The 20,032-nt window shown below is 40.9% G+C and overlaps 1 protein-coding gene across 4 annotated transcripts in view; it reads left to right on the top strand.

The window, feature by feature from the left end:
* LOC144682896 (neutral amino acid uniporter 4-like) overlaps window positions 1-20,032 on the top strand; it is a 314,358-nt gene that overhangs the window by 95,167 nt on the left and 199,159 nt on the right. Inside the window, exon 11 of one of the 4 annotated variants that reach the window (XM_078545764.1) lies at window positions 1,397-3,266. The exons of the other annotated variants lie outside the window; for them this stretch is intronic. Within the exon in view, the coding sequence (XP_078401890.1) occupies window positions 1,397-1,412 (16 nt within the window). The 3' untranslated portion in view covers window positions 1,413-3,266. Of the gene's footprint in view, window positions 1-1,396; window positions 3,267-20,032 lie in introns of those variants that run through there. 4 annotated transcript variants of the gene reach the window in all.

Below are 20,032 nucleotides of genomic sequence, written 5' to 3'. Positions count from 1 at the left end.
ATTACACAAGATTAGGGCTGATGGGATTGGGTGCAATGGTTTTGCATGGATTGAGAGTTTGATAATGGACACAAAACAAAGTATGAATACACTGGTCATTTTTGGACTGACTAACATGGCATGGCAAAAGTTACCTTACCTGGAGTACTGTGCACATTCTTGGTATTCTTACCTAAAGGAGAATATACTTGCTTTTGAAGGGATGTAACAAAGCTTCACTAAATTGATCCCTAGGATGGGGAATTGTCCTATGAGGAAAGATTGACTAGATGCAGCCTTTAGTCTCTAGAATTTAGAAGAATGAGAAATGAGCTCATTGACATATATAACATTTTGAGTGCTTGACAAATAGATGCTGGGATGATGTTCCCCTGGCTGAGGAGCCTAGAACACACGGTCACAGTCTCAGAATAAGGAGCTGGACCAATTAGAACTGAGATGAGAAAAAAATTCTTCGCTAAAAGGTTTGTGAATTCTTGGAATGCTCTACTCCAGATGCTCTGTCGTTTAGTATAATTAATTTCAAGATCATTGGATGTTTCGATACTAAGGGAAAAAGAGAAATGGGGGTAAGACGGGAAGGCAGAATTGAAGTAGATCAGCCATGATCTTATTGAAGGGCAAGCTGGTCAGTCCTGCTATTGCTTATGATCTTGTGAGAATATGGGTTGTGTTACACTAGGCTAAGTGGTGAGCTGCTCTCGGATAATTTTGCTCAATCTCAGTTTTTATACCCTCCTCTCCATCCCATGGGCAGTGACTCTCCCTGAGGGATCTCATTCGAGTGGCTTTGTTTTCCATGTGCAGGTTCAAATGATGAGTGTTGGCAGGCTATTCAGTCGATGAGGCATCACAGCCAGGTCCTGTCCTGTCCTCACTCAACTTAAATACACTACAGCAAGAGTGACTGGACAGTGATCAGGAGAAGGAACACTGACTGACTTCTCCCTTCCTTAACCCAGGGACTCTAAGGTAAATTGTTGGACCCCTAATGCATAATTTGGGCAAGATCAGCTAACTCAGTACAAGGTAGAGATGGAACCTGGGCTCTTCCTGTTTTGTGTGCAACCCAGTACCATGTTGTATATGATAGGGTAACTTGGCATAGGCTAAGGATGGAACCTGCTAGGTGTTCCCTCCTGTGGTCCAGGCCATCGCCACCCACCTGCCCTACTATTAGGTTCTGTGAAGTTGATAGATGAGGTACCCCCACGTAAATGTGCACGTTTTTGTGCTCAATTTGAGGGATGTCATTGTAGTGGAACACTTTCTATTTCAGGTACCCAGTGTCAGCAGAGTAGGTACAGCACGAGTTATATATAGCTTAAAGATAGGTGGAGGGTTGAGGGGACAGCTCCTGACCCATGTGGCTGATGTGTCCCTTCATGTTTTCCAGGTGTAGTGGGGGATGACGTCATCCTTTTGTGAAGTGGCCTTTGGAGGATCCTGCAATTGAGATGACGTCTTCCTGGCTGCGTTATGCTTCTTGGATGTTGATGCCAATGGTATCCAGTCCCTCTTCTTCCTCTGCTGCTCCCTCCTCAGGCAAGATGATAGTACCTTCTGAGGTATCAGCGATGGATTGGGATGTAGATGAATGTGTGGATATTCTTTTTGGATTGCCAACATATTGGGAACATTTTTTTAAGGACTGCTGAATAAGACATTGCACAAATATTTGTTGACCAAATTCTGTAAATGTAGATAAAAGTAAAAATGAATACTGTTTTTACCTATTAGTGTTATGGGTATCCATATCAAGTGGGCTTACATGATACATTAAAAACCATTCACAGTGTGCATTATTCCATCTATGTATTAAAATAACAGTGCCAAATCTGAGATTTTCAAAGGTGTGCTCTCCTCATTACTTATACAGTAGAAAATTATGGTCACATTTTTTTCTGAAGAGATAGTATTTTATGCCCTTCCTTCAAGTTTAATTTGCACCAGTTTCCTTTTTAATATTCATTAGGTATCAAGGACATTGAAGTGTTTTGCGCTGTCCTCTATATTCCTTTTGTTTTTAACACTTTTTTTGGGCATATAATGAAGCATTAGTTGCCTGTTAACTGCATGTAATGGGAATTTTGAATGCATGCAAGTTCCCCTCCAAGCCGCACATCATCCTGACTTGGAACTGTATGACATTCTTTTGCTGTCGTGAGATCAAAATCCTGGAACTCCCTTCACAGCACCTCTGGGTGCACCTCCACCAGATGAACTGCAGTGGTTCAAGAAGGCGGCTCAGCACCTCCACCTCAACAGCAATGAGGGATAGGCAATAAATGCCTGGCCTCGCCAGTGGCGCCCCCGTCTCATGAAAGAATAAATATACCTCTTGAAATATGAAGATCCTGCTCTTTAGCAACATTTTTGCACACCATTTTCCTCAACTTGCTGCTACTGTAAAATAAGTTATACTTAACTCTGGTCTATGGGATCATTTTCACTTGTTAAGTTGTTTAATAATTGTTGAATCTTGTGTTCTACTGGATGAATTATATTTATTTAGCTTACAAAAATTTGGAAAGCTTTACACTGTCATGAAAATATAGTAATTTTCATAATATTGTGATTTTTATTGTAAAGGTAGGCTAATAGTGGGGTTTGGATTAGTTTCCCTGGGTGGATGTGTGTGGGCGGGATTTAATTGAATTGGAGACAGCTGGTCTGTTATCAAAAGGGAAGCTAGGTTTGAAATGCTAAATACGTAAACATGGCAGAAGTTTTAGAATGTGAGGCGTGAGGAACATGTGCAGTTTTAGACAAATTGGAGCCGTTTGAATTTCAAAGAGATGGTAGGATGTTACACCTAGCTAAAAGAAGCTAAGCCAAGCAGTGTGTTTATTTTTCCCAAAGGTTACTGATAATGAGTGCTGTGAAAGATTTATATTGAGAGAAAAGTAAAGTTGCAAAGATATATTGGAACAATGAAATTTACATTAAAAAGGGAGAATCATGTATAAAGGAGATGAGGTTATGTGTAAGGGGAGAAGGCACTCTAAGATCTAACACGAGTGTGAAAAGCCTCCAGCCTCTCTGCGTCAAGTTGCTGCCTAAAGGAACCGAAGCTAAGAAAATTCACTTTTAATATCACTGTCTAGGGTATTGTGTGCTTTGCCTGGGTCTGTCGAAATTTATTTGTTTTTACTGTTGCTTTAACGGAGGTGTAACTAGGAGCCACATTAATTAGGAGCTATTATAGTAGTAATTTGTAGACCTCTATGTGCTTAAAATCTTTTATTAATAAATGTTTAATATGGTTTTGTCTCGGTGGACTTATTACTACTGAATTCAAGGCACGCACCTCAAAATAAAATACAAATTGCTAAACAGTTGTGGTAGCTGTTTCAAGTTTCCCTCAGATTTGAGAAGCTCAGCATTTACTATCCGCTGAGCCATAACAACTGTTAGTTGTGTGTCAGGTAATTGCTGCTCAAATGACCTTCATAGCAAAAGAACACTACCCTAGATGCCCAAAATGCCTTCATGATTGGGCTTAAGCTCATTTTCCAGGGGACGTCTTAGAAATGTTCTGATTTAGATGTCCTTCCCAATACATTGTTGCTGCCACTGATGGGCCTGGAATGCTGGCAACACTATAAATGAGGCAGTACCTCTGCCATTGGACCTGAAAGATGATAATGCTCTGTTCTTCCCAGGGTAAAAGTGCAGCTGCTAGCAAATGTTTACGTTTGCTACCACTTTTTGACCACAGAGAAGCTGAATGCTCAACCTCTAGTACAGTGCTCGCTCATGCACACTATGGGCATGGACCCAGTAGCTAAGAAGGAAAGGCAAAATATGCTTTGGAGATAGAATTTCACAGTTATGATAGCCTATATTCAAACTATTTCTAGTCATAGCTTTGTAAAGTAATGGGTACATTATTGTTTCATTATTTTGCCCTACCGTTTGAAAGGTCTTTGGATTTTAGGATTGGCCCAATGGACTAGAGTCATTTCTGTAAGCTTTTGTATGTGATATTTTATCAGGCTTTGACTAGTTCATTTAATGCATCCAGTTGGTAACTTAACACATTGTCTTGTACAGTGTCTGTACAGAGTCTGAGATTTGTACTAGACAATGGTGAATAACCAAAAAGACATTCAGTAGCATAAAATCTTTGTTTTCATATATTTTTAAAAAGTGATATGGTTTTTTCCAGTGCATAAAGTTTAATTTTACAAATGGCATGTGAGCAGGGTTCACAGTGACTCAACCTAATATGTTAAGCCCAAGATGCTTTCCTTTCCTTATATACCACGTTTGTTTCTGGAAAATAATTAAAGTATCTTCAAAAAGAATCTATGTATTTAAGGTCATTCACTTACTCCAATGATGCAGAGTGGGAGTTTTATATTCCTATAAATGAGCATCATATCAGGTGCTTTAAATCAGTTTATGTTTCTATGTTGGACGAAGCATTGAAAAAAGGTACTGGTATTTTGATATTGTAGTCTAATCTGCATAAGCAACATTTGCAACCCACTGAGTTTGCTTGCTTAGCATTAAGATGAAAGAAGTTAATTCCATTTGTTTATGCTGAAATTTGCATAATAAATGGATATTTTTAAAAAATTGACATTTTGTAAAAAAAAATTAGTGTGCAAGCTGTCTTAATAAAATGCAAATCCTGACTAGTTATTCTGGAGTATGATGGTTGGTCAGATTGCAGGTTGGCAAATCTCTCCTTAAACCTTGAGGATGTTTATATGGCCGTAGGCTATTACAAATCTGAGTCTATTGAAGCTTATTAATCCAGAACTTTACAGCTCTCAGTATTTTAGATTTTTAACTAGTAAGGTTCAGAACACTGTTCAAGTGCATGCAGATAGCCTTTACATTCATTACAAGATGTTTTGCTGTCAGCAATTTGAAGTGTAATTTAGTTATGTCCCCTCACCCAGAGTTCATACAAAATGGTAAATGCCTTATTTAGGGCATTAAGTAATTAACTAACTTATAGTTATTTGTGTGGCATGTAACCAGCAATGTGCTTTTTGAGACAGGCTGGATTATTTATGGAAACTCGCCTGATACTGATATTTGATTGCTGGCTTCATGCTTCAACTAATATTTTCCTTTCCCCATTAGATTTCTCCATACTATTTCCTCTGCTGAAGTAACTGACAATCTGGATTCAAGTGTGTAAAACCTTCCCCTCCCTACATACTCCTACTAATCCCCTAAATGGCTATGTAGGTGTGAACCTGGATCATTTTATTTTGCACAGGGGAAAAGCATTACAACTAAGCCTGATTATCATCTGACATCCACGCACATGCATTGTCCAGCATGGTTCACTACATAGCAACTATGACCAAGAACCTACTTTAATTATCTTCCTACTTTGAAACCAACAGGCACTTCCTTTATAGACTCATTTCCTTGCAACTCAGGCAAAATGGACAAAGGACTGACTAACTGGTTTTTGAAACTTGGATTTTCCTGGATGATGTGATTTGGTACCACACCAAACATTAGACATAGTCATCATGCCATTGGGGACAACTCAAGACTATTGCCTCAATAAAGGGATAGAAGGGACTTGGTGTAAAGGCTTCAAATAAATATGTTTCATTAAGACGGCTTAATATAGCCTATTCATAATTCACACAGAAAAGATCTAAACATCTAACTGATGGCTGGCTAGTGTAGCGCCATGCCACACAAATCAAAATGGTTTGATTTATGATTTCTGCTACTTGTGATGGGTTCTGCTATTACAGCAGTTGGATTGCTGCATAATTCAAGTGCTGTGGAGCTATAGAAGGGAAAACCAGGCTGGGTCCTGCTCCTGAACAGTGTCTAGTGACTCCCGTTGAAAAAATGCATGTGTGTATTTTGGTTGTGGACAGGATCGAGCTAGCTGTTATGCACTTCACAGTAAAATTGTTTGCTGACTTGTTTAAGTGGCAGCTCTTTGAGACATTAGAAGTTGCCAGATAACTGTGGAACTGAACCCTTGTAACAGTTGATACTTCAGGGATAAGAGGCTTAGAAAATCAATGGCCCATTGCATCTGTGCCAGGTAAGGGAAAATAAAATGCTATTTTTACTTTCTCTCTCTTCCCCCACTCTCCCAATTATATTCCCACTTTGAATTAATCAAGATTGTTCTGTGTTGTTCTAGGTGAAAACAACCTATAGTCATTGATCCTTAATTTTCTTGACCTTCTGATCATCCTTTTTGACATGATCAAAATTGGGAGCTATCGTAGTTTCAAATCCAGATCCCACAAGAAGAAGAATCAATTCAAGGATGTAGCAACAGAGATCAAAGGATGATAAACGTATAATTTGTGAGGAGGGGGAGAGAAACAATATAGAAGAACTGGAAATGAAAGACCCAAACTGCCGTACATAAAGGATGGAAGAAACTCCCAGCAAAGCTAATCCAGAGTTAGAGTAGTGAGAAGTTAAATCTCTGAAGGAGCACAGGCTGAATTTCAACAGTGAAGAGGGAGGAAAGACACTTAAACCTCTCCCCACACTCCAGTGACAAGGGAGATGAGAGATCCTCAGATGTATTCAACACAGCCGTGTATTCCATATCTCCAGTGTATCAAATGGGCTGTTGCTAGGTCAGTTTGGCTGCAGATAAAATTTTAATTTGTTTTAACAATCATCATTGAAGTCATAAGAAAGGGGTTTGTACTCTGAAATTTCATACATTTCAGCAGGCTTGTCAGGAAGATATAATTTTCATAATGTTATTTGGAATTTATTGCAGAGGGTCTTTGTCTATGTATGTGAGTGTCTGTGTGTTTGGAACTTAATTGAATTAGACACAGCTGGTCTGAAGGCTTTGATGTAAGAAGAGAAGCTAGGTTTGAAATGCTAAATCGGTAAACATGAGTGAAGTTTTAGAATGTAAGATGTAAAGGGAACATTTTCATTTTTAATTAAACCAGAGTAGCTTGAATTCAAAAGAAGGGGTGAAATGTTTCGCTTAGCCAGGAGAAGTTAAGAAACAGTGTGTTTATTTTTCCCAAAGATTACTGGTAAAATTGGTACTATGATAGATTTTTATTATGAGAGAAGTCCAAAAGCATAGTGAAACATCAGGAATTTGCATTCAAAGGGGAAAATATGAATATAAAGGAGAGAAGGTTGTGTGCAAATGAAGGCATTCTAAGATCTAACAAGTGTGAAAAGCCTTCAGCCTCTGTGCCCAAGCTACTGTCTGCAAGACTGAAGTTAAGAAAACTCAATTTGAATTCGACTGTTCAAGGTATTGTGTTACTTTGCCTTGGTCTTTTAAAATCTGTGTTTTTACTGTTGCCTTAACGGAGGTGTAACTCGGAGTTAGATTAAGGGATTTAGGAGTTATAGCAGTAATTTGTAAACCTATGTATGTGCTTAAAATCATTTTAAAAAAAAATTAATAAATGTTTACTTTAGCTTTGTAAGAAACCTCTAAGCCTTGGTGGCCTTCTTTTACTGAATTCAAAGCCTGCATCTCAAAATAAATACAAATTGCAAATAGTGTGGCAACTGCTTCAAATTTCCCTCTGGGAATTTGAGCAGCTTGGCATTTACCATCCACCTGCCATAACAAGGCTGTTGAATTTACTTAGCTCCTCTACACATTTTATAGATGCTTAATAAAATGGGAATACAGATGTAACACTCAGACCTGATTTTACATGCATTTAATGCTGAATTTATTGCCTTTCACCTGCTTCCCATTTGAAGGGGGCCTACTGGCAGAATTTTCCCACAGCCATTTCAGAGACAAAAGTTTTATTTAGAATTGTGGTACAAGCATTTCATACGTACACATTTTGCCAAGAAACGTTCAAAGAACTCATCAACTTACTGTAATTCAGCTATATTGCTGCATTCAGTTTCTTATTTTAGTAGCTTCTTGCGCGTATTCCTATGTATCTCGCATTATTCAACAGACGTAGTTTATATCTATTCCTAAAGGTGATTGTTGATAGTTCTTCAGTGAAGTTTTGCAAATGCTTCTTTCTAGTAGCTCCTACTCTGTTAATCTGGGAATGATGAATTTAAAGGTTGTTGATTTTTCTGTTAAGCCCAATTCTGGAGTGTTGTTATGGGCATGAAATTTAGATCCATAGTGCCTCTGGAGACAGTGCCATGAAAGCTGGAGGCCCTTTGAGATGGGTATCCTGCACCTCCAGCAGCTTTTGGTGTGGCCTGTGCAGTGCCTCATGCTGAGAAGGAAGCTCACACTATAATGTGTCTCTGTAATGGTGGTGTCATGATGTCTCAGCCCTATTGGCTGATTTGATGCTCCATTTGAGAACTTGGATCACAGTGGTCCATTCAATGTATTTATGTGCCACTCAGCAAAGAACAGGTGTTCAGCTGCAAGAGGGTTCCAGCTACTTAATGGGCCAGGCACCCAAGTACAATTTGTAAGGTAATTTAGAATAACTTTCATTGAAATGCATCTGGAATTGCTGCGGAATGTTTTTAGAGGTGCTGTTGTGAGGTCCTGGATTTGTCTGGCAGTTTTGCTACACCCTCAAGAAGGACAGAGGATTTGGTGACTTGCCCACACAAAGGTGCTATGGGGGCTGCAGTTGCAGGACTTCTGGATCAGCAGCACAGCAGGGAGATGAAATAGAGGTTGTGGTCAGGGCAGATGCAGTTCTTGGGTGTCTGAAAACAGGAAATCAGAAAGGCAGAGTTTGAGGTAGGGGAAGTGGGGTGGGATGGAAAGCAAGAGATCCATAGCCACACCATCTGCAGCTTACTCAACATGCCAAGTTGCAGGATGGTGTGCTGAGTTAAGAAGGAACATGCCCTCATCCTGAATGTTCTCAATGGCACCGGACGCCATGAACTCTGTTACAGCCAGCCCCATGATGCAGAGACCAATCTTTTCTGTAGGATTTAGGAGATGCAGGCCCCTTGTTTCCCCACCAGTTCTGCTCAGCTCCCTTTTATTGTGTGTCACCTCATGCAAGAGAGAAGACAATGTCCGGTATTGTATTTTCACTGTGTTAGAGTGATGTGCCTGCTACATCTGAATAGCTTGAAATATGTGAAAGCAGCGGGAGCTGGGAGACGGTAGCATGATTGAAATGGGTGCGAGGTTGAGGTGGTGTATCTGGATGTTAGGTGTGAATCGTGAGCTGAGGACAGCGGATGGGTGAGTCGTGGGGGTGTGGTGCATTGAGAAGCATGAGAAGTTAAGAGGAGATGCATGTGAGGCCATTTGACTTCTTGTGGCATTGCTGCCAGGCCCTTGAGGCCAGACTTTGGAATTTGACCTCTCATGCCACCAGCTCCCACTCCTCTCTTGAGGATCTCCTGGCTTCCTGTGAAACTATGGTATCTTTTTTCCTGCCCACATTCATGATTAAGGCCTGCAGCACCATCAGTGAATCTGGAAGCCTTCTCTCAGCCCTGGTTTTCCATTTTAGTTGTTTAGAATTGCAGCAATTCAGCAGCAGCCTCTTTTGGTTAAATGCAGCTTCCCTTTTGAAGGAGATGGACTTCCTTTAAGAAGAGAAGGCCATATGCACCAAGTGAGCACACACAGCTCAGTCACCTGTTGATCACTTAGGCAGCTAGCAGCACAGCCAACCTGCTGAAACCAATTTTACAGTCAGGTAAATGAGGAGGCAGCACCCAAGTTGCATGCTGCCTACCTCCATGGCAGTGGACTCAAGCAGGTCACAAATGGCAACTCCATGCCCAAAAACAGTTATTTTATGATTGTTCTACAGCAATTCTTTATAAAATACATAAACATCTGAAAGAAACCAATAAACCTATTGAGCCAAATTTTTTTTGCACAGTTCCATGTTGCTGTTTTGTTTGGTGGTATGAATGGTTGTTGCATGCAACCACGTGATTGTGTTTCAATTGTGCGTTTACACCTGAAAGAGTAAACGGATTTGCATGGCATACTGATTATAGTGAGATTACCGTTCATTTGGTGGATACAATGTGGAACAACTGGGCAGAGAGAGAGAGAGAGAGAGAGACAAAATTAGGAGTAATAATAGTACAAGTGTTGTAGAGCAACAGCATTTGTGCCAAATCTTGAGTCTGATACTGTGCATCCAAAAATATATCAAGCCCTTGTCCCTTCCTTTGTGACACAACATGTGCAGAAAGTAATAGGAAGACAGCTCATTGTGCAATTGAATTTGAAAGATGCTGTACAAGTTCAATTTTACAAAGTTGCAGATGTAATTATTCACCCCATAATCCCACACTTACAAGAGTACAATTAGTAGATAACTTTTTAAATCAATCTTTGTTTCTAAATAACCGGCCTTTCGTGACGTATATTGACAATGAAATGTATTTCTATTTTTCCATAATTACTGTATCTATTAGAGTTTTGAATAATTACATTTCACAAGTGCCAGCAGTTAATATGCATGCTTCAAGCAATTAATATCATGTATAGATTCATGCTGAGCACTAACAACAGTGAGCTGCTGCTCATAGGAGCAGTAGAGAATTTTGTCATTTCAATGGTGCCAACTTGAAAAATTCTGTTGACTTAATTTCTTTTAGATTCATAGACGTTTACAGCACAGATGGAGGCCATTCGGCCCATCATGTCCACGCCAGTCAACAAAGATTTGACTACACTAATCCCATTTTCCAGTGCTTGGCCCATAGCCCTGGAGGCTATGGCAACACAAGTGAATAACTAAATACTTATGGGAATTATGAGAGTTTCTGACTCAACCGCCCTTTCAGGCAGTGAGTTCCAGACTCCCACCATCCTCTGCGTGAAAAAATTTCTCCTCAACTCCCACCTTAGCCTTATACCTCTTACCTTAAACCTATGCCCCCTGGTTATTGACCCCTCTACTAATGAAAAAAGTGCCTTCCTAGCCACCCTATCTATGCCCCTCATAATCTTATACATCTCTATCAGGATCTCTCTCAACCTTCGCTGCTCCAAGGAAAACAACCCCAGCCTATCTAATCTTTCCTCATAGCTCAGACCCTCCAGCCCAGGCAGCATTCTGGTAAATCTCTCCTTTAGAATTGCAGATTAGATTAGATCAATTTATTGTATTTTGCAAGGTCAAGCGAGGGTAGATTAAATGGATGGCAATTTATAAATTGCAATTTTAGATACCATGATTAAATTAAGTTGCCATCTTAAATTTCAGGAATGTATGTATATTTGACAAATCAAGAGTCAATTGAGTGAACATCAGCATATTGCTTTTAACATAGAATGTCTTCCCAAGTTGCTTAACAGCAGTGTAATCAGGCAAAAATCTTCAGGGAAGATGGGATGATGTTATTCTGTGCTCCGGTATCAAGCTTCAGATTTATGGTTGGTTGCTTGTTTCTTGCCCACTCATGTTCATCCACAACCCTTGCACATCTTCCTCTTGTCTTGTGTGTATTCTTTTGTTGCTGTTTCACTGCATCAACTCTGCTGCCTTTCTCCTGACTTAACTGAAGGCTAGCCGGTTGGGTAGTCAGCACCTTCATCTGTGTACGTATGGCTTCATGTGCTTGGCGATATTGTAAGCTTGTCTTTTCAGATCTTTTTGTACTATAGGATGTGCAGAGTCCCAAATGAATTGATCTACCAGCCCTTCACTTGTGTCCTTCAATTTATGCTTGCTGGCTACTTTTCTCAATCTCTTTTAAGAGATTGTCAACAGGCTCATCTCGTTCCTGTCTCAAGCTCTGAAATTCATATTTGTGGATTTGATGGTTTGACTTTGGCCAGGATGTATGGTGAATTTAAAAAAAAATTGTCTGGGTTTTTACTGTTGGCCTCATTCACTTCCCAGCTATTGCAAATGTCTAAACCTTTCTCTTTGTCCACAATAGGACAAGGACAAGTGCCCAGGTCCTGATGGACTTCAACCGAGGGTCTTAGAAGAAGTGTTGATAGTTGATGCGTTGGTTTTAATTTTCCAAAATTCCCTAGATTCAGGGAAGGTTCCATTAGATTGGAAAATAGCGAATGTAACTCCTTTATTCAAAAAGGGAAGATGAAGCAGGAAACTGCAGGCCAGTTGGCTTAACATTTGTCATAGGGAAAATGTTAGAAGCTTTTATTAAAGATATTGTAGCAGGGCACTTGGAAAAATTCAGGCTAATCAGACAGAGTCAACATGATTTTGTGCAAGGGAAATCATATTTAACCAATTCATTGGAGTTCTTTGAAGATGTAACGTGCGTTCTGGATAAAGAGGTGTATTGTATTTAGATTTCCAGAAGGCAATTAGTAAGGTGTCACATCAAAGGTTTTTGCAAAAAAATAATAGCTCACAGTGTAGGAGGTAATGCATTGGCATGGATAGAAGATTGAATAGCTAACAGGAAACGAAGAGTATGCATAAATGGATCATTTTCTGGTTGGCAAGATGTAACGATTGGTGTGCCACAGGGATCGGTGCAGGGGGCTCAACTTTTTACAATTTATATAAATGACTTGGATACAGGGATCAAAGGTATGGTTGCTAAATTTGCTGATGACACAAATATAGGTAGGATAGTAAGATGTGAAAAGGACACAAGGAGGTGACAAAGGATATAAATAGGTTAAGTGAGTGAGCAAAGACCTGGAAAATGGAGTATGATGTGGGAAAGTGTGAAATTGTCCGTTTTGACAGGAAGAATAAAAAAGCGTATTATCTGAATGGCGAGAGATTGCAGACCTGTCATGCAGAGGGATCTGGGTGTCCTAGTGCATGAGTCGCAAAAGGTTAGTATGCAGGTAACACAAGTATTTAGGCAAGCTAACAATGTAAAAATTTATTGCAAGGGGAATTGAATACAGGGAATTGAATTGAAAAATAGGGAGGTTATGGTTCAGTTATACAGGGCATTGGTGAGACCACATCTGGAGTACTGAGTACAGTATTGGCCTCCCTAGTAAGGAAGGATGTAAATGCATTGGAATTCGGTTCAGAGAAGGTTTACTAAATAGCTGGATTGGGCAGGTTGTCTTATGCGGAAAGATTGGACAGGCTAGGCTTGTATCTGCTGGAGTTTAGAAGAGTAAGGGGCGACTTGATTGAAACGTGTAAGATCCTGAGTAGTCTTTACGGGGTTGATGTGGAGAGGATGTTTCCTCTTGAGGGAGAATTGAGAACTAGATGTCACTGTTTAAAAATAAGGGATTGCCCATTTAGGACAGAGATGAGGAGAAATTTTTCTGAGGGTCGTGAGTCTTTGATGTCATAACGTTCTTCCTCAAAAGGCAATGAAAGTAGAGTCTGAACATTTTTAAGGCAGAGGTAGATGGATTCTTGATAAAAGGTGTTGAGGGTAGGTGGGAGTGTGGAATTGAGGTTACAAATCAGAGCAGCCATGAACTCATTGAATGACGGAGCAGGCTTGAAGGGCTGAGCGGCCTACTCCTGCTCCTATTCTTTTGTTTATATGTTCGTATGTAGCTGACCCTTTCCTCTTTACTAGTACTTTTTAGGAAACTATCAAATGTTAATTTGCACTTCTGTTTAAACTTTTCAAATGTATCTACGATGACATCAGCCTCCAATTCATCCTGGGCTGTAGCCGGGTGTTCATTGCCGTCGCAGTGGTCATTTCATTTTTACATGAATCACTCAGTTTTTTTCTCCCTGACACTAATTTGGGTTGTTTTTTCTCAATCTAATTCAGCATTTATTTTGTTTATAGTGTGTGGATTTACTGCTTTTACCATGTTATGTCTTGTGGTTCCTGGAAGTTTGGAATTTTCATACTTTTAGACACATGCTGGAGCTGACATCAAAGGTATTTCTCAGATCTCACTATGTGCTGTGGACCTTGTTAATTCGGTACACCGACTGTAGTACAGTAGTGACTGATGTGGCATCCTGGATACTTACGTATGCATGTGCATAACAATATAGTTCCTAACCCTTTTTAAATACTATAACAATATAATAGGAAGAGGAAGGTGGAGACGAAGAGGTGATATTGGGAGAGAATTCTAGGGAGCCTGGTATGACTAGAAGCACATCCACTAGCGATCAGGTGAAAGGTGGTGGAATGAAAAAGAAGCCAGGCTGAGCGACATTGTTCCCTCAGCTTTGCAGCAACTGGCCCCCTGAAATAAAGATGGCACTGACTGAAGTGGGGAGGGGGTGTGGCCCCATCAAACCCCGATGGTAACAGTTGCAGAAAACAGGAAAAAGACCAGCTGTGATTGGAGGATCAGCGATCTCAAGAGTGGAGGACACTGTCTCATGGTCCTGGGAGAGACTGAGGTTCAGAGGGTGTGCGCGCTCCGGATTATAGCAGGAGACTCTGGAAAGGTCTCTGTGAGGAGAGTGACGGAGCCAGATCAAAGTGTGCTCTGTCTGGTTGCCAGTACTGGAGACTGGAGCTTCCCCATTCAGCTCTCGATGCCCCAGCACTCAACATGAAGCCGAATGGTCTAGATAGGCTCCCAGTTTAAAAACCAAGTGGGCATGGTGCGCCATGTCTTTTCAGCACTTTCTGATTTTTATTAAAGCTAAAGGTTCAGGTGTGGGGAGTGGTGGAATGGATGTGCAAGGACAACCAGTGAATGGAGAGTTAGAGTGGGATGCGTGGGGGTGGGGGAGGCAGCGGTGGACTGGGACAAGTGGGAGGAGAGCAATGTTTCCTCTGAAGTGTACCCATGAGTGGCCATCTAGAAATCTGGAACATTCTGCATTGAAATAAACAGGGTACTCACTTTGTGATATTTCAGTGACCTTTAAAATGTAAGTTGCCATGGCCCAAAAACAGTGCTAAGGGAGTTTTTAGCCCACCCAGTATAAAGAAAATTTGAAGGAAACAGTGGTCAGAGGAATGGGAGTGTTGTATGGCTGGGAGATGTTACAGAGATGATAGGCAAGCCCATCATAGAAAATAAACATGATGAAAATTTTAAATTGGGGGTGTTAGGGCACTTTGAGTCAATGTAGCTCAGGTGATAGGTGAGTGGAAAACTGGAATAGAAGACAAGCTGCAGTTTTGGATGAGCTGACATGGTACTTGCTTAGAGATTGGCTAGAAGAGCATTGTAAACAGTTGAGTCTGAGGCAAATAAAGGGATGGATGCCAGCATCAGTGGCAGAAGGACTGAAGCAGGGGAAGAGATAGGCAAAGTAAGAGGTGAAAGTAACATGTGAGATTGGAATCTCTGGCTTGGGGTTGAGCAGGGTGCCAAGATTATGAGCAATCTGGTTCAGCTTGAGGCAAAGGCTAAGGAGGGGAAATGGAATCAGTTGACCATGTTTGCAGATTTTGTGGCAGAGCCAACGATGATGACTTCAGTCTTAAATGTTTAATTGAAGGAAATTGCTCCTTATGTAACAAATATATCAGGCAAGAACAAAAACAGAAAATGCTGGAAAAACTCAGCAGAGTTTCAGAGCCATACAGAATCGAAACATTAACTCTGTTTCTCTCTCCACAGATGCTGCCAGACCTGCTGAGTTTTTCCAGCATTCTGTTTTTATTTCAGATTTCCAGCATCTTCAGTATTTTGCTTTTATATCAGACAAGAAGTCTGTCGATACAAAGTGGAGGGATTGGGGGAGGTGGGGGTGAGTAGAGCTGGATGTCATCAAGCTTCAATCATAGAATCTGACAGTTTTCACTTTCTTTGAGGGTCACGAGGTGGTTGCTAGGGGTGAAAGCTTTACAAAAGTTGGTGAAAGTAGGCTTTCTCAGAGGCTTTACAGCAGAAATCTACAATCTGCTGCATGCTTTCATCATTTACAGGGCCCGGTCTTTTTCTTTTCAATTGTACCACAAACCTCCCAACATAAGACTGTAAACTGTGTCAATAGAGGATCCACAGATGTTAGTGAAACTTCTCATTAGCATTTCAGTCTCACTTGGCTACTTGTTATCACACACAAACCAGTGTGTTTTGGGAGACTGAGTGGATGTAATTTCAAACCGCAGCCCCCACCCACCCCCCCACAACCCTCAAAAGAAAATGGGTGAGTTGGGATCGGATGAGATATAGCTTTTAAATTTCAAACCAGACTCCAGCCATCAACCTGCCCACTTGAGCTTATTGGGGGTGGGACAGGAGTGGGCAGTCATCCTGATCCCATGAAGTGTGTGTGCATGTGGTGGGGGTGCGTAATTGTCCTTTTAAAAATTTTAATGAGGCTGATAGCTTCACATTTAATATACCTTACAGGATTAACCCTGTGGCGGATTGGGTTTCTCAGGCCTCAGGAAACCTGAAGGCAGGCTAAAACAGCTTTGGAGAACAAATAATTGCCCTTACAGTGGTGCTTGTGGAGCAGGGGAAGGTAGGGGTACTTCCTCCCAGCCCACCAAATCACCTTTTCTGCCATCGGAGCTCCTCTCCCCACCTAAAAATATATCCCTGGGATCCCGTCATGCTCCCACCAATGCAGCAGTTGGTTTCTTCCAAAGTGTTCATCTTCCAATAGAGCAACGTATGTCGATCAGGCTGACTTCTGGGTTGGAAATCTGTTTTTAAAAGAAAATACTGGATTTATATTAAAACTCCACAGCAATATGAACCAAAGCTCCTCTCCTACTTCCCCACAACCTGCCCCCATCAATATTGGGACTGGTGTGCTTGCATCAAACAAAATTCTGTTCCCCGGTCTTAAAGGGATCCAAGGTGAGTCATTGGTCTTTTTCATTTGATCCCCAAGACCATTTCTCCATTTGCTTAGAGCAGCTTCTGAGAATTCGGCCTGAATGCTGTCCATACCTCACCCCCAGAGGGCTCCCTACCATGATCCTATGGGTCTGATGGTGACAATACTTATTGTAGTACAGTTAATTCTGCTCTTTAAGAAGTCTGGGTAAACAGTCTAACTCTGCCTGGTAACATTGCTGGAGTATTGGTCAAAAGATATGTGTCCCCACATGATTTGTTTAATTTGCGAGAACTGAGATAGCTGAATTCAGTGGAGACTGCATGTTTTCAAGAGACTGAATGCAACATTTTTAGCACATTCCATTTTAATTGGTTGTTGTGGGAATATGGTTGTGCACAACATTGTGACCTGCATTTTTTTTTCTGTTTTTATATATGAATTTAATTGAGTTTAACATTATATAAAACACCTAGTCATATTTCCAGCGTTACAAATGAAATTAATGGTTTATTATATCATTTTTAATAATCATTTTTAACTGCTCCTTGTTGAGCAATAATAGTTTTGATGTTTTGTTTCTTGTTTTGTCCTTCACGCCTCCACTGAAGATTAGCATCTACTTTGGAAATGAAAGAACTAATTGAGTGACTGCATTTTGGGAATTATGAAATGCTTATGACTCAGTCCTTTGATCTGGATCAGTTAGGAGCAATTTGTAAAGTTACTGGACAATGAAAACTAATTTCTATTTTTCAGAATTAATGGTTTAAAGAAAATTGCACACAATAACGAAGTTATTTTTGTGGATCCTTCTACGTGTTAGCACCAGTTGTTGGGACTTTAGGTTTGCAACGAAGCAGAGAAGTATAAAATACACATTTATTTGTTTCAGGTCTCATTCATGTGACTTTTGCTTTTAAAATATTCACATTCAATAAAAATCAACAATTTTTGAAAGGCTTGCGTCCTTGCCTAATTGCATTAAATGTGTAAAATTCTACATGCAAGTTTAGTATCAGTGAAATGGATTAGCTCAAACTGAACAGCTATCACCTGCAGACAATAGGCTATCTACACTAAGTGGAGAATCTACTCCAAATAAGCTGCCAGCCTCTCAAGTTTCTGAATAACATTTTTTCAGCATGATAAAGTTTGCATGGTCTGGATCAGGTCTAATTTGATCCTTTGGTTGCCTACTTGTTCCCTTATTCCTTCACTCCAACAATGTTTTTCCTCTTGGTATACTCACCATTGCTACTTCTCCTGTTTTCTATTTTATTCCTTAAAATGTTTGAAATTTAAAAGAAGTGGTGAGCTTGAGTGTTATTGGAGCTACACTCATCCAGGAATGTGGCAAGTATCCCTTCACACTCCTGATGTGTTCGTTATAGAAGGTGGCAGGCTTTGGGGAGTCGGGAGGTGAGTTACTCACCACAGAATTTCTAGCCTCTGACCTGCTCTTATAGCTACTGTATTTATATAACAGCTCCAGTTAAGTTTCTGGTCAATGGTGCTGCCCAGCATGTTGTTGATGGGGGATTCACCGATGGTAATGCATTGAATGTCATGGGGAGATGGTTAGATTTTCTCCTGTTAGAGATGGTTATTGCCTGGCATTTTTTATGGCATGAATGCTACTTTCCAGATATCAGCACAAGCCTGAATGTTGACCAGGTCTTGCTGCATGCAGGCATGGACAGCTTCAATATCTGAGGAACTGTGAATGTTGTTGAACATTGTGCAATCATCAGTGAACATTTGCATCCTGACCTTTCATTGGAGGAATGTCATTGAAGCAGCTGAAGTTGGTTGGGCTTAGGACACTTTGCTGGGGAAGTCTCGCAGCGGGCTGGGATGATTAACCCCCAGATACCATAACCATCTTTCTTTATGCTAGGTATGACTCTAACCATTGGAGAGTTTGTCCCCTGATTCTTATTGACTTCAATATTGCTAGAGTACCTGAGGACACACTTGGTCAAATGTTACCTTGGTGTCAAAGGCAGTCACTCTCATATCATCTCTGGAATCAATTCTTTTGTCCATGTTTCGATCAAGGCTGTAAGGAAGTCAGGGGCCGAGTCTCCCTGGCAGAACCCCAACTGACCATCAGTGAGTAGGTTGTTGCTGAATAAGTGCTGGTTGAGAGCACTGCCGACGATACCTTCCATCAGTTTGCTGATAATTCCAAGTAGATTTAAGGGGTGGAAATTGGCCAGATTGGATTTGTCCTGTTTTTTGTGGACAGAACATGCCTGGGCAATTTTCCATATTGTTGGGTAGATGACGAATTGTAACTACACTGGAGCAGCATGGCAAAGAGCACAGCTAGTTCTGGAGTACAAGTGTTCAGTTCTACAGCTGGAATATTGTCAGGGCCCGGAGCCTTTGCCATATCCAGCCGTTTCTTGATATCGTGGAGTGAATCAAATTGTCTGAAGACTGGCACCCATGATAATGAGGATTTCAGATGGGGGAGGAGATGGATCATCCATTCGGCATGTCTGGCTGAAGATGGTTGCAAATTCATGAGCCTTGTCTTTTGCACTGACGTGCTGGGCTCCCCTATCATTGAGGATGGAATGTTTGAAGCACTTTCTCCTCCTGTTAGTTAATTGCCCATCACCATTCATGGCTGGATGTGGCAGGATTGCAGAGCTTTAGTCTCTTGGTTGTGGGATCGCTTTGCTCTTTTTATTGCATGCTGCTTCCATTGTTTAGCATGCATGTAGTCTTGTGTTGTAGCTTTGCCATGTTGGCATCTCATTTTTAAATATTCCTGGTGTTGCCCCTGGCATTCTCTCCTGCACTCATTGAATCAGTGGTGGTCCCCTCGGCTTGATTGTAATGGTAGAGGGATGTCTCAGGCTGTGAAGTTACAGATTGCGGTGGAATACAATTCCGCTGCTGTTGATGGTCCACAGCACCTCATGGATGCCCACTTTAGAGCTACTAGATCTGTCCTGAATCTGTCCCATTTAGCACGATGGCAGTGCCACAAAACACAATGGAGGGCTCCTCAGTGTATAAACCATTCTTTGTCTCCATGAGGACTGTGTGGTAGTAGCTCCTACCAATATTGTCATGGCCAGATGCATCTTTAACATGTAGATTGGTAAGGATGATGTCAGTTAGGATAAGGTACCACACAGGAGGTTAGTAAACAAAATTAGAGCATGTGGGATTGGCGGTAATATATTGCTATGGATTGAGAATTGGTTAATGGACAGAAAACAGTAGGACTAAACGGGTCATTCTCAGGATGGCAGGCTGTTGCTGGTGGGGTACCACAGGATCAGTGCTTGGGTGACAGCTCTTCACAATCTATATAAATGATTTAGATTTGGGGGCCAAATGTAGTATTTCCAAATTTGCTGATGACACAAAACTAGGTGGGAATGTGAATTTTGAGGTGGATGCATGGAGGCTTTAAGGGGATTTGGACAGGCTAAGTGAATGGGCAAGAACATGGCAGTTGGAAT

This window comes from Cetorhinus maximus, chromosome 7 (genome assembly GCF_964194155.1).
Source record: "Cetorhinus maximus chromosome 7, sCetMax3.hap1.1, whole genome shotgun sequence".
Taxonomy (NCBI): domain Eukaryota; kingdom Metazoa; phylum Chordata; class Chondrichthyes; order Lamniformes; family Cetorhinidae; genus Cetorhinus; species Cetorhinus maximus.
This window is presented reverse-complemented; position numbering and strand designations above follow the sequence as displayed.